The 15,191-nt window shown below is 40.3% G+C and overlaps 1 protein-coding gene across 1 annotated transcript in view; it reads left to right on the top strand.

The window, feature by feature from the left end:
* Positions 1-1,088: 1,088 nt before the first annotated feature.
* adgrd2 (adhesion G protein-coupled receptor D2) overlaps positions 1,089-15,191 on the top strand; it is a 19,100-nt gene continuing 4,997 nt past the window's right edge. Inside the window, 21 exon segments of the mRNA XM_046870476.1 lie at positions 1,089-1,252; positions 1,618-1,661; positions 3,105-3,204; positions 3,513-3,764; positions 4,922-5,557; positions 5,742-5,870; positions 5,965-6,050; positions 7,842-8,120; positions 8,203-8,314; positions 8,416-8,538; positions 9,167-9,275; positions 10,228-10,333; positions 10,427-10,482; positions 10,640-10,766; positions 11,235-11,338; positions 11,916-12,018; positions 12,588-12,726; positions 12,729-12,740; positions 12,966-13,007; positions 13,010-13,098; positions 13,237-13,352. Coding sequence (XP_046726432.1) covers positions 1,626-1,661; positions 3,105-3,204; positions 3,513-3,764; positions 4,922-5,557; positions 5,742-5,870; positions 5,965-6,050; positions 7,842-8,120; positions 8,203-8,314; positions 8,416-8,538; positions 9,167-9,275; positions 10,228-10,333; positions 10,427-10,482; positions 10,640-10,766; positions 11,235-11,338; positions 11,916-12,018; positions 12,588-12,726; positions 12,729-12,740; positions 12,966-13,007; positions 13,010-13,098; positions 13,237-13,352 — 2,756 coding nt within the window. The 5' untranslated portion in view covers positions 1,089-1,252; positions 1,618-1,625.

Consider the following 15,191-nt stretch of genomic DNA (forward strand, 5'->3'; position numbering starts at 1 on the left):
GTATTAATGTTGCATTCATTTAACAAAGTTTGTGAACATCTGAGCACAAGATCTATGCTTGTTGAACGTCCCGTTCCACATTCAGTCCTCACTGACTGTTATAACAAGTTTCACTCTTCTAGGAAGATGTTCCACTAGATTTTGAGCTACAAGGGTGTTAGTAAAGTCAGGTACTGATGGAGGTGAGAAGGTGAGGAGGCCTGTGGTGCAGTCAGTGTTCACATTCATTCATGATCAATAGGGGTGGAGCTTTATAGCAGGAGATCTTCCACTCCAAACCATGTTAAGCAGATCTTCATGGAGATTTTTTTTGCTGAAACGTTTTTTTTTTTTGGTGCTCAAAGACAGTTTATTCTACTGCATCCACAATTGTATAGACGTCCTATACAGTTGTGTGACTCTAAATATGTTGGAGCCGTTTGGAAAAGAACCAAAAACCTGGTGTTCCAATACTTTTGGACTTTGTGAATTTTCGGATCCTGAGTTCCATTTTGGAAGCGGCAATCAGGTCACTCTGGTTTAATTCCCAATTGGCATGTTATGTGTGTGTGTGTGTGTGTGTGTATGTGTGTGTGTGTGTGTTATTTTACCTATTATGAATACAAAATCATTGAATACGCTGTGGTGTACTTTACACAAAACTCTGAACAAAACAGAAAGAAGACTCTTCCCGTAATTGTCCAACGCCCTCATTGGGGACTCAATGTCTTGTTTCTCTCTCTCTCTCTCTCTCTCTCTCTCTCTCTCTCTCTCTCTCTCTCTCACACTCTATCCATCATTCTTTCTCTCTTTATCTTTCATAAAAAATAGAATATAAAATAGCTGTGTGTTTTTCTTTCAGCTTGTCTTTATTAACAAAAATCTTTCTTAATCTCTCCATGTCTTATCATCCTTAGTGTGTGTGTGTGTGTGTGTGTGTGTGTGTGTGTGTATGTTGGATCTCCCACTGTTTTCGAGTCGAGTTTCCCTCTGCTTGCGCAGGACTGCTTTAATAAATGAGGGCTATTAGCATAACAAAACTCTGTAGTGAACGGAGGGCCGTGCCGAGGGTCGGCATAACACCTTTTTTTCTGCCTCAACACACACACACACACACACACACACACACACACACACACACACACACACACACACACACACACGGAATTCTGTCTGGTGAGGGAGAGGGCAGAACATGATGAAGACATGATCCTGAAGAAAAGAGCTGATATTTAACAGAAGAGACACCAAAACAGCCGCCGTCCTCTCTCCTGTGAGTCCTCTTTCTCCATTTGATAGATTTTATCATTTATTTCACAGAATCTGTCTTTCTTTCTTGTCCACCTCACACGAGATGTCCTGTTTGTGATGTTCTGGAAAATGCAGAAGTTTAATTATCCTATGAAAAATAGAGGAACTTTGATTCGATTGAACGTTAGTGACTTTAAAGCCATTTTAAATGTTTCATGTGTGTGTGTGTGTGTGTGTGTGTGTGTGTGTGTGTGTGTGTGTGTGTTACATTTTTAATATTTGGACCTTCAGGAATTTTATCAACTATTTATTTAATTTATTTAAGTCTCGTTTATTTGAGATTTTGAGACGAGCTCTTATTCCTCTCCACTGTACTGCTTGTTCCAGGTGAGAAGATGCCTCCTGCTCTGATGATACTGATTTTGTCCACGGTAATCATCTGCTCTATACTTACTGATCATGATAACTAGAATATGTTCTTACAGAGTGTCTGTTTGTCCAGACAAATGCTTCAAGTGAAACACTTTTACTCAATACACCAAATTTTACATCAATGTTTCAAAATGAAAATCTAAACCGATTAGTTATACCTTTTTTTTTTACACTGCAAATACCAAAGAAACCACATTTTTACTCTATATTATAATATCTATATTTCTGTCACAGTCTGGAGGAACCCTGCGTGAAAGTGTTGTATTGTTACTACCTACGAAGCTTAAAAGCTAATAAATTATTAAGTAAAATTATAAAATGAAATAATTTCCCAGCGCTTGTATATAATATAACATTTGCTTATATGATTCTTCATATTTATATGATACCCTCAATTTTTTTTTTGCCAGTATTTCTTTTTCCCAATTGTAGAATTCTAAATTGCATATGGAAAACAATCAGAAATTCGAATAGCAACAATGCAGGTTTTTGTAAATGATGCAGAAAGTTGAAGCATACCAGAGTGTCTATTGGTAGTTCAGTCATTAAACTGTTTCCAAACTATTTTTAATCAGAAGGTTGTGAATTCAAATCCCTGTACCACTTAGCTGCCAGTGCTGTGCCCCTTGACCTTCGACTGCTCGGTTGTATTATTATTACTTCGCTCTGGATGAGGTGGTCTGACCAACGATAGAAATGTAAATAATTTCAGAAAATCCTGAGACTTGAACTGGAAGCATTTACTTCAGTGATGTGTAAAAATTTTCTTTACCACAGAGCCACTGTGATATCATTGTAATATACATACTTCTAACAAAAAAAATTGAACCCCCTCAGTCAAGACTCATAACCTAGTCGTTTGCTAAATGCCATAAATGTAAATGTAAAAAGACTGAGAAATTGCTAAAATGTTGCTATCTTTAGCTAGCTAATGTGTGCCATCCAGCTAACATTAGCATCACCTAACTAGCTGCTATCTAAATAGATAGACTTAACATCAAACTTTTAACCTGACTGGAGAATAGAACTTGCTATTTATAAAGAATTATAACCTTTTTAAATACATAACATTTTCTTCTTGCTATTTCTGAGGTTATTTTTGTACTAGAGGTTGTAGCAGCTTAGTAGTTGAGGTGCTTACTTTAAGAACTTTAGACAAGAAGGTATTGAGTTCAAATCCCAGTTACACCAATCTGTCTTTGCTGGGTCTTTGAGCAAGGCCCTGAATTATCATTTGCTCAGTTGTGCGAAATGATATCATTGTCTCTCTGGATCAGGGCGTCTCGCAAATACCATACACTTAGACGAATGAACAGACCCTTAGCAAGGTCAAAGCAAAGAAAGTTTTTTTGCACAAATAATTAACATGGTTTCCAAAGGTACAAAATCAAATGTACACAAAAAAACATTTCGTATGTTCCTTGTTTTTATGTTCATGCTAGTTATCTGTATGTCTGGCATCAAATACGGTCGACACTTCCAGCACTGAAAATATATCAACAGAGTCTTTCCAGGAAGAAGTCTCAGAGAGGTGCATTGCAGGTGAGTTTTACAAAATGTTTATGTTTTTACTAGCGGAAATGATAGAATAAGGTGCTAAACTGAAGCTTTCATGATACAATGCTTGACGTGGGGGTGGTGCCCTGAAGGGAAGTTCCTTTGTTGATGTGTTGTGCATGTGCATGTGGGACAGTGTAATACAAGGTGCATAATTGGACCAAAATTGGATGTCTGTAGGACATTTTAAGATACATTTCCACTTTAACCTTTCCATATGAGGACCATTCGATCCTAAGTTGAATCTTTTCCATGTTCTAAAAATAAAAAGTGTAACCTTCTTCTTGCGGTAGATTCTGTGGCTCTCCGCAATCAACCCTTTGTGACCCCTGAGACTGTGTTCCAGCTGGTGAATGCATCCTGCAACTTCATCCAGGCCTTCCACTACTGCCAGAACCAGTTCAGTTCCCTCACCTTTCAGGGTATGCATGAGGATGAAGAGGGCATGAGACAGGTTCTGGCTCAGACCCGGATGCACTTGCCGGTTTGGGTCAGAGAGAGCAACGAACTCAAGTCCGGATCCACACAAGGTCTTTTCAAACAGAGTAAGTCTCCGGAGGAGGTTTAGCTTCCGAACTGTGGACTTCAAAGTGCTGTAGCTATTCCCTAGTCAAGTGTTTTGCTGTTAGGAATGAACTTGAGATGAGATCCTTGAAACGTTTTATAAGGTTAACTGTATTGTATAAAGATGATGTAGGTGTATTCACAGAGCACAATAAATGGTTTGTTTTACATTGCCATCATTCATTGTGAAATAGATCTAGATTGCTTTGTGCTGCTTACTGATTTGAAATAAAAGGCTATACCAGGCTTATGTCAAATGATATCATGTGGTGCTGGATGTTGGTGTAAGAGCATTTTATATGACGTAAATGAGCAGTACGGGTATCAGTTAGGGATAGTAAGATTCGCTGATTTGCATTGGTGCATTGGCATAATAGTTAGCGATGTGATGCATCGATTTTAAAAAAAGTGTGCATCGGATGCAAGTTGGCTTCTCCCATTAAGGGTCGCCACAGCGGATCATCCGTATTCATGATCCGCATGTTTGATTTGGCACATGTTTTTATGCCGGATGCCCTTCCTAATGCAACCCTCCCCATTTATCCGGGCTTGGGACTGGCACTAAGAGTGCACTGGCTTGTGCAACCCTAATGGCTGGGTTTGGTTCCCTGACCGGGGACTCGAACCTGGTCCGCAGTGGTGAGAGCGCCGCATCCTAACTACTAGACCACCAGGGAACCCTAAATATATAATAATAATAATCATAATAATTATTAGTAGATGCGCTGTACTTCTATTATTAACAAGTGACCAATAATTTGTAATCAGTATTTCATACGTAAATTGTTTCTCGTCGTTTCTCAGGATTGTTCTGAGAGTCACAGAATACAGATTAACATGGCAGAGGTAGAGCTGCATCTTCCTGGAAACAGAACAGGGAAAGAACATCTGGTTTTATTTCATTGTTGTTTTTTTTGCACTACAGAGGCATGTTTGTGAAAGGGCCGTGTGTTAAAAGACAGAAGGCACTTAAGTTAATCAACGATTTGCTGTCTGTCTGAACCAAAGAAATAAAAGCGAACTATCTGCACCATATTGAATTGCTTAGTATCATATTTTTTCCATGGCATCATATGGCATTGAATTGAGTAACAGTGCATTCATTACTAATTTTTATTTCTTCTCATTTCTATGGCAGATGTTGTCCTCTCAGGATTGTCCTTCTCTGGCAACTCTAAAGATGGGTACGCTCGTGTGGAGGCCTCGTTCCCACCACTGTCTGCAGTCAGCGTATGCCTTCGTGCCCAGTTTACACAACACCATGAAGAGGTGTCCACTCTGTTCTCATATGCTGCACCCACCTTGACAAATGAATTCCAGCTCCGCGGATGCTTAGACAAGACCAAGCGGCAGGTTCTCCTGGCCCTCATAATCCACGGGAAGCACCACTCTTACAAAGCTTGGTTTCCAAACAACGGGGACTGGCATCAGATTTGCGTTACTTGGCAGAAAAATGATGGACTGTGGAATATTTATGTGGATGGCGAAAAGCGTGACTCCGCCACTGCCAAAGCTCCATCCCGGGATATCTATGGACATGGAATATTTATTTTGGGACAGGACCAGGATTCTTTTGGGGGGAATTTCACTGAGCCATTTTTGGGCAACATGACGGATCTGAATATTTGGAATTTGTGGCTTGCCGAGAAAGAGATTCGGACACTTTTCACCTGTTCAGATGGCTTGAATCCACTGCCGTTCTTCAGTTGGCACAAGCGCAACTTGACTCTCCACCCTGTTGTAAAGGAAATTTCAGGGATGGTGCAATGCCCCGGTGAGTATAATTATTACCGTCTCAATAGTGATGCTCTGTTGTAAGTGCAAACATTTAAATTGGACGCATTTGCATGGCTTGTGTGCCAACAAGTTACAAAAGATGTAATATAACCCCATTGAAATAGGTTATTCAGTAAGAGTCTGTAGAATTGAGAAGATAAAAGATCTTTAAAAATCTTCAGGTTTGCTACAACAGAAGCATAAAGACCAGGATTCCTGCAGAGTTCTACGTGACTTTAGTTATGGTGGACCAACATACAGCGCGACCCCTTGTTCAAACACTCATCCCTTCATTTGCAAAATTAGCAAAGGTTTGTATGCTGTTTGTTTATAGAATTTGGATTATGGATCCATTTTTCTGAGGAATAGCCATCAAATTTACCAACATGTTTGTGTGTCAATCAGATCGCTATCTGAAGAAGAAAGAGCTGAAGGAGTCGTTGATTTCGAACCCAAGCCCCTTTATGCAACACCTCATGAATGAAGGCCTGGTAAGCGTTTCTCTGATTGTTCAATTTAATTCAGTTTTATTTGTATTACACTTTTAACAATGGACATTGTCCCAAAGAAGCATTACAGAGATAAAGCAGTAATAAAAGCATATGTTTGTTTCTTATAATTGTAAGTTTGTCCCTAATGATCAAGCCGGTAGCGACTTTGTAAAGGAAAAACTCTCTGATATATCATGAGGGAGAAACCTTGAGAGGAACCAGACTCAAAAGTGAACCATCCATTTATTACAGTTCGCTGTTGAGGTGTGCAGTGATTGGTGATTAAATACCTGAGCCATTGTGGTAGATTGTTGACATTAACTATAGTCCAAATACATCCTCAAAGCTCCCGTAATGCTCAGTAATCTCATGGGTCCCCAGACGCATGGGGCGGAACCATCCCCAGTTGTACAGAGAGGCCTCCAATCGAAGAGAACCCCATCCAGAAGCAGGGCGCCAGGATGAACCAGGAAGACAGGAACACTGGTCGCCGGTACCTCAGGCACATGTTAAACTCAACAGAGAGAGAGAGAGAGAGAGAAGAATAGATGGGTAACAGGGAGTAAGAAAAAAAGGATTATCAAGCATCCTTATTGTTATATAAAAGGTATAGACACTATGCCGTATGATAGGGACTCCGGCGAGACTAGCTATGGCAGAATAACTAAAAAAAGAGAGCCAGAAGCTAACACAGTCATTAGGTATCTCTTAGGGGTCTCTCAAACTCGAGTGAGCATGTGTAAGTGGGGGTACGTTAGCATACAAACATCCCAGAACACTCCATGATCTCTCCAGATCTGTCCCTACTTAAGAAAAACCTACTGACCAGGGGTTTGACTAAGCAATTGTGTTTTTAGCCTAGACTTAAATGCTAAGACTGTTTCTGAGTCCTGAAGGTATATTGAAGTTTGTTTCATAACTGCGAGGCTTTGTAAGAGAGGCTCTGCCCCCTGCTATAGTCTTCATTATTTGGGGTACTAACAAATAGCCTGCACTTTTTGATCTAAGTAGCCGTGGGGGAACAAAACTTCTAAAGTTTGCTCATATACTGTGGCACAAGACCATTCAGTGCTTTATCCATCAGTAGTATTTGTAATCAATGTGAGATTTAATTGATTAAAACAAGGGTGATGAGGTCATATATTCCGGTTCTTGAACTAGAACATCCAAAGTATGCTTTGGTCTTAATTAAAAATTTAAATGTAATGTTCATGTTGTCTTTTTGGTTAACATTCTTGGTGTATAGATGTATGGACAGATATCTAAAAAAGCAAGAAGTTATATAATGCCAGATATTAAGGAATTCCAAAGAATATGAAATAATCCCTGAGCTGTAGTTACCTTGGGAACATGAATTGTTAAATGGAGGTCATTTTTCTCCACTGAAAACACCTTTCGCAGTTTAAAAATGGGTACATTCTTTCTGGAACTGACCCACTATAGGGAGTTCATTCCTTTACCTTCAGTACTTAAGCTTCATCCTGGTGAGGGACATGGTGGATCTGAAACCGATCCTGGAAACACTGGATGTGAGGTGGGAATGTACCCAATATGCCAAAGGGCACCATGCCCAATGTGGGAGAAATCCAAAGAACCTGGATAAAATCTTTTAAGAAGACATTTTGAGAACATCATGAAGATTTTAGGATTAGGTCAAGAACCCTGGAGTTACTACCTAAGGCATGACCACATCCTATTGAATGATGGCACTCTTCACAAAATATAGACAGTATTTGCAAGTTGTGTCGATTTGAAACATGCTGTCAGTGCGCAAATCTTTTTGTGTTTCAGACCACCAGCGATATCCTCGATATGCCTGACGCAGACGACACCTGGCCTAGAGTTTCTCACCTGCTTAACATCTCTGACTATTACATGCGGGAGTCCCAGGACCACCTAGAGAGCAGGGATGTTCCATCTCTACTTGGGATACTGTCTCGTGTTGCCGAGCTTCCTACCACAAGCGGCCAGAGCCATGCAACAGCACATGCACTCGGCCACAGCTTCATCAGTCTGGCAGATACACTCATCAGTGAGGAGGTTATGGACAAGTGGGAGACCATCAGAGAGGTAAAATCGTGCAAAGGTTTGTTATAAAAGCGTACAGCAACTGACGGATGGGGGGGATACCAGAAATTGCTTTTTTTCTTAGGTCGTTACTGGACCAATGGTTGTTGTACGGACGATCGACCGCATGGCATCTAACCTCAGCCCACTGCTACTGGGGGCAACAGGCGACGTGCAAATATACAGCAGCAATATCAGTACGGCTTTTTTTACATTAAAAAAACAGTGCTTGTGTTTAATATTATGTTTACCATTACATCACTGCTCATGACCATCAGCAAGTCTCTATATAATTCAGAACTGCAGGTCAAACAGAAGAACGTGACTGAGAGTTCTCTTGCATCAGAGTTCTGCAGTTTCAGCACAGGTCCTGACTGCATCTCTGTTCCACCTCAAAGCATGAGGGAGCTCTACAATGAAGGTACATAAACACTTTAAAAGTGATCAAAAATGAGTCTATTACTTACGTGTTGACAAAAGCACTTTAACTGAAAAGAAGAAAGAAACTGTGTATTCTGTCTATAGCAAAATTGTTTCAGAGGACATTATAATACTAACGCTACTGAAAAGATGATCAAAACAGCTCATATATCAGCACCTTCATCTTCCTGGATGATGATGGTTCTAAACTGCCATTATTTAACCTATTAAAACGACATTTATATAGTTACTGAAAGATTAATAGCTGTAGTTACAGTGGGGACCCAAACTGGTTCAATGAAGCTTGACTTCTGATGAGGCCCACAAAAGATCGGGTCAGAATTTGTTGACAACAGCAGAAATCTATGGACCCTGCTTGCATTGTGCCACCAGATCAGGCTGGTGGAGATGGTTTAGTTGGTGAGGGTCTTGCTCAAGAGCCCAGCAGTGGCTGCTTGTTGGTGATGGGATTTATACTCACAACCTTGTGATCTGAAGCCCAACATCTTAATCACTGACCTACCAGTTCAGTTTTTGACTGAATTTGAGTTTTGTTGCTGACATTGTGCATTCTTTTATGTTTCAATTTGCTATCTTCTAATGGCTAAGATGTGTCTGTATGTGTTCAGGCTTCGGGAAGGTGACCCTGTTAAATGCGTGGTACGGCTCCTTAAGGCCACTTTTGAATGGAAAGGAGAACATCACGCTCCTTCCCACCAGCACTGACTCCTCTTTCAAGTAAGCCTCATTCAGCTAAATTTCACATCACAGCGCAGGTGAATTCTGGATTCCGATTTAAGGGTCGTCATTCTAATACATTACCATTTCTACAGCAATAGTTTATTTATTGGGGATTAATTTGAAGATACTAAATGAGGCATTATTGGAAGGAGTCTCCAGTGTCCGGGCTTTGACTGTGTCAGGACTGCTTGTTTTGTGAGCGATTGGCAACCCACAGTTTTGGATCCGCATGAGAAAATTACATGTAAATAATCCTTATCTTGGCATTGATCATTTATTTCCCTCATTATTTCTTATATACACCACTCTATTTCCCTTAACCGCGAGTAGCCGGTCCAGACCCCTGCACTTGTAAGATAAATATCGATAAACCTAACAAAAAACAAAAAAAAAAACATTTTGGAACTATTGCAGAAAAGCTCAGCAGAGCAAATTTTACTTCATACACTGGATACAATCGCCAAACTCAACAATTGCTAGTTTTGTGGCAACACAGGAGCTAATAAAGCGCAGCAAGCCGAAAAATATACGAGCATCTATTCCAATAACGCCGTTCTCCTACTCCCATTACCATGTAACACTCTCACGTCTTACCAGGGACAAAAAGGTATAAATTGCTAACATCCAAATACAATAGAAATCACACTAGTGCCAACTAGTGGTGTAACTAGGCAACTACCTTTTATCTGCATAAAACAACAAATTTTTATATTCATTTAAAGGTCTTCAACTATCTTTCTTGGGTAATTTTAATCTTGTAGGCCAAAATCGCTCTTTTGGGTGCAAATGTTGCGGACCCCTGGTCCAGGTACAAAGAATCCTTCTTCAAATATGATAATTGTATGCAAATTGCTCTAAGTGGGAAAATCGCTTCAGAATGTGCTTTATTAGTTACAACAATGATCGAATGCTAACTAGACCTGATGTGATGAATGTGTTTGTGGGTCAGATATAAGGGGACAGTCCTGGGCTCATCACTCATTTCCAGCACAGTGATGGCTGATGGGAAGTTTGTGAGTCTGGGTGTGCAGTATACACTCCGCCATCAGACTCAGGTAAACATAATAATTAAAAACCGAGATTTTTGTTATAAATCGGTTGAAACACCAGCATCATGGCTTAATAATTCTCGCTCATCTTTCCTTTAGAACACTTCAGGATTCGTTCTTAAGCCCATCTGTGCCTTTTGGGATTTCGGGCTCCTGTAAGTGCATGTGTGTGAGTGTGTGTATGTGTGTGTGGGTGTGTGTTTTGGCAAATAAATGTTAATGTAGCAGGATTCTGACATGATTTATTTATTTATTTATGATGATTATTATTATTATTATTATTATTATGATTATTATTATTATTATCATCAGGGCAGAAGACAGAGGTCGATGGTCAACTGATGGCTGTGAGGTCATTTCATCAGAAAAAGACATGACGTCATGTTACTGTAACCACACCACCAACTTTGCCTTGCTGCTCCAGATTTACGAGGTTCAGGTAGGGCTTTATAATAGAAAACTTTACGTAAATAGAAAACTTTACGTAAAAAACCTTTGAGAATTCGAATGTTTTCTTACAAAATTAGTTTCTGACCCGAAGCCATCAAACGGATTTGTAGTGCAAAAAAAGAAAAAAGATTAAATAAAACCAGATGTTCTTTTCGTGTTGTGTCTAGAGGAAGTTACAGCTCTACCTCTGCCATGTTAATCTGTATTCTGAGAACGCGCTCGGGAAACGGTTTAGCGCCGTGAAATCAATCTACATATCAAATACTAGTCACTTGGTCACATTCGAAATAATCAAATTAAAGCGTATTTACTAAAACTTATATACTATTTATTTTTTTTATACTATTTACACACTATTTTAAATAGATGCATCGCTTTTTTAACTTTTATTGGCTGCACCGGTGTGGATCAGTGAATCTTACCATCCCTAATGTGTATACATGTCTGTGATCTACAGCGCACCCCAGAGGATGAGCGAGGCCTTCAGATACTAAGCTTTGTTGGTTGTGGAGTGTCTCTGTGTGGACTGATCTTCACCTTCATCCTCTTCATTGCTGTCAGGTGAGAGCAGTCAGTGTGTGGGTTTCATTACACACTCATACACTATATTTACAAAAACGGCACAAACTCAGAACATCTGTGCCAGAACATCTCCATGAAGATATGCTTTACATGGGTTGAAGTGGAAGATCTCCTGCTATAGAGCTCCAACCCTATTGAACATGAATGAATGTGATCACTGACTGCACCCCAGACCTCCTCACCTTCTCACCTGACTTTACTAACACCCTTGTGGCTGAGGAACCAACACAAATCTCCACAAATCTTCCCAGAAGAGTGGAGGTTATTACAAATGGGCAGCAAATAAGGACTACATGTGGGAAGAAATGTCCAAAAACATATATATACATTATGCTCAGGTGTTCACAAACTTATGTCTCTATAGTGCATATTGAACACGTTATCAGGTTGGTTTAGTGTGTAGCAACTCCCATTAGATCACGTGTCACCATACAAAAAGTATTACCAGTTAAATCTCATTTTTAATGTGTGTTCATCAATGGTTATAAGTCCCCAGTAACACTACTGCTGTAACTCTCACACTCTCTCATATTTCCTGCTCTGTGTCTCCCTCTAGTGTCCCGAAATCTGACCGCACCACAGTGCATAAAAATCTGATAGTTGCTCTGGCTGCAGCTCAGTTTCTCCTCATCTTCAGCTACTGGGCCTCAGCGAACCAGGTACATGATGGCATCATACAATGACAAGAAAATGCTAAATAATTCTGTACTGTTTAAAAGATGAGAATCAGAAATCCTCTTAAGTATTTCCCTACATTAGGTGCCCCCTTATATATTTAAGCATCTCACAAAAGTGAGTGCAGTGGTCAGTATCAAAGATGCTCCAAGGAAGGAACAGTGGTGAACCAGCGACAGGGTCGTGGGTGACCGAGGCTCACTGATGCACATGGCTGGACCGTGTGTCCGTGTGTTCCGCTCCAACAGACGAGCTCCTGAAGCTCAAACTGCTGAAGAAGTTCAGGCTCTTAATGATCCATGGGTCAGAACTGTTTCAGCAGCAAAAGGGGACCAACACAATATTTGTCAAATGTTTAGCCTTTTCATGAGCATCTAAAACCAGTAATGTGAAGAAAAAAAACCTTGACCCCATATGAGTCACATCTGACACGTAAATTATTTGATTTATTCAAATATTTTAACATAACAGTGTTGCTGCTGTTATTGGACATTATTGAGCATCTTCTGACCAATCAGAGAAGAGAAGTGAGCAGTGCGGTGATGTTTTGTAGGAGCTGTGTTTGTTGGTGACGGCTCTCCTGCACCTCTTCTTCCTGGCCTCTTTCTCCTGGATGCTGGTTGAAGGGCTTCTGCTCTGGAGCAAAGTCGTCTCTGTGAACATCAGCGAGGACAGACGAATGAGATTTTACTACGCCTGGGCTGGGGTGTGTGTGTGAGTGTGTGTGTGTGTGTGTGTGTGTGTGTGTGTGTGTGTGTGTGTGTGTGTGTGTGTGTGTATATGTGTGAGTGAGTGTGTAAAATCCATGTTTGTGTTTTTATCACTTTCTGTTTTATTCTTTAGAGAGATCATAAATACCAACAATGATAATTGTGTAACTGTGTGTGTTTGTGTGTGTGTGTGTGTGTGTGTGTGTGTGTGCCACTCCCAGGTGTGCCCATTGTCATTGTCTCCGTAACCTTGACAGTGTCGCTTAAAAGTACAAGGCGGAGCAGCATTGCTGGCTCAACACCGAGTCTGATATTATTTGGGCTTTTGCGGGGCCTGTACTGTTTGTTCTTATGGTAAGTGTGTGTGTGTGTGTGTGTGTGTGTGTGTGTGTGTGTGTGTGTGTGTGTGTGTGTGTGTGAGAGATACGCGTGTGAATGTTTTGATTATTTCGGGTTTTTCGCTCACATCTCTTCCTGTCTTCTCATTTTAAGGTCAACACTGTGGTCTTGTGCCGGGTTGTTATGGTAACCATCTCTAGTGCCCGGAGACGGGCCAAAATGCTGGCACCAAGCTCCGCCTCCAAATCCAAGCCAGTGGATCTGACCTGGTATGGACACGCCCCCTTTTATTTTGCTTTCGGTGCTTTAATTCATACAGCAATGGGAGAAAGATAACACTGATGTTCTACTTTAGTAAAACAACTTTATTCCAGAAACTCTACCACAGGAACTTTACTCCAGAAACTCTAGCTCAGGAACTCTACCCAAGGAACTATATCGCAGGAGTTCTTGCCCAGAAGATTATGAATGCTAGCCCAGCGACATTAGCTAGAGAAATATCACCCAGGAACTTAGAAACTCTATCTCATAATCTCTAGCCCAGGAACTCAATCTCATGAACTGTAGCTGAGGAACTCTGGTTCAGGAACTTTATCTCAAAAACCTTTGCTCATGAACTCTAGCCCAGGAACTTAATCTCACATCTCATAATCTGTAGCTGAGGAACTCTAGTGCAGGAACTTTATCTCAGAAACTGCTCAGTAACTTTAGCCCAGGTACATTAGCTGAACAAAAATCTTGCTCAGAAACTTTAGTTCAGAAACACTAGCCCAGGAACTCTAGCTCAGGAACATTAGTTCCATAAATTCTAGCCCATGATTGTTAGTTCTGAAAATCTCTAGCTCAGGAACTTTACCCCAGGAAATAATTATAGTGAATTTACTTTTGGTCATTTTGATTCAGGAAGTATTCAGGAAGTATTTGATTCCAGTAGCTTAGCCAGGAACTTACATTTTACCTCAGGAATTTTACCTCTGAAAACTGTCGCCTAGGAATTTATTTTAAGGACCTTTAAAAACATCTCAAATTTTACATTTACCTCAAAATTCTGGCTTTATTTCTCACATTATTTATTTACTGTCTCAAAATTCAGATTTATTTGTAGGCTGCTGAATTCCTACAGGATGAAGTTGAACAGTGTTGATTTTTTAATACTGAAAAAAGTTGATATTTATTGCTTGGGTGAGTTTAGTGTTGTCAGATTTAATGATTAAATCAAGTAGTTTAAAACGTTTTATTTAAAGCACAATGAGAAAAGGCTAAACTTCCACCTAATAAAAGTAACATCAGGTTCTACTCCAGTTTTCCAAGAAACATTCAGATAGACATGCAGTACAAACACACACACACACACACACACACACACACACACACACACACACACACACACACACACACACACACTAGGAAAACACCCCATCCCATTTTCTCTGCTTCTTTTCATCGGCCGATAATAACCACATTTATTTCCACACCACTTCAGACTCTTCAAGCACCGTTGACTTTATATAAAACTGGCACCTTGAATCCCATCATCCAAAATCGAAAAATCCTCAGTGGCAAATTGAAGCAAACAAGAGCACATTGTGCATTCGAAACACCCAGGTGTGTGCCGTGGGCCACGACGTGCCACTGAATAGAGAGAATAGCATATAACAAGTACAAAATCTGAGAGGCCTTGAGCGCAGCATAACAACTGACCATACACTGAGAACTTTACAATCATGTCAAGTGTGTGTGTGTAAATGTTTTGCTTCCTTTGAGACCACCATATAATCTGAACTTAAGCTACATCTGAGTAGGTTTGAAGCTCCACCCACTTCACAATTATAGTGGCTTACTATGATATACACTATAAGAACAAAAGTTTGTATACACCTGACCATAAGAGTGAACGTTTTTATTTTATTTCCACATTTAGTCGCCATTTGCTGTTATAAGAAGCTCCAAACATCTGGGAAGATGTTCCACTGCATTTTGTGGAGACTTGTGGAGATTCATTGCAATACAAGTGTGTTAGTGAAGTCAAGTACTGATGTAGGTGAGGTGAGGAGGCCCTGGGGTGAAGTCAGACTTCACATTCATTCATTCATGTTCAATAGGGTTTA

Source organism: Silurus meridionalis, chromosome 17 (genome assembly GCF_014805685.1).
Source record: "Silurus meridionalis isolate SWU-2019-XX chromosome 17, ASM1480568v1, whole genome shotgun sequence".
In the NCBI taxonomy this organism is placed as follows: Eukaryota; Metazoa; Chordata; class Actinopteri; order Siluriformes; family Siluridae; genus Silurus; species Silurus meridionalis.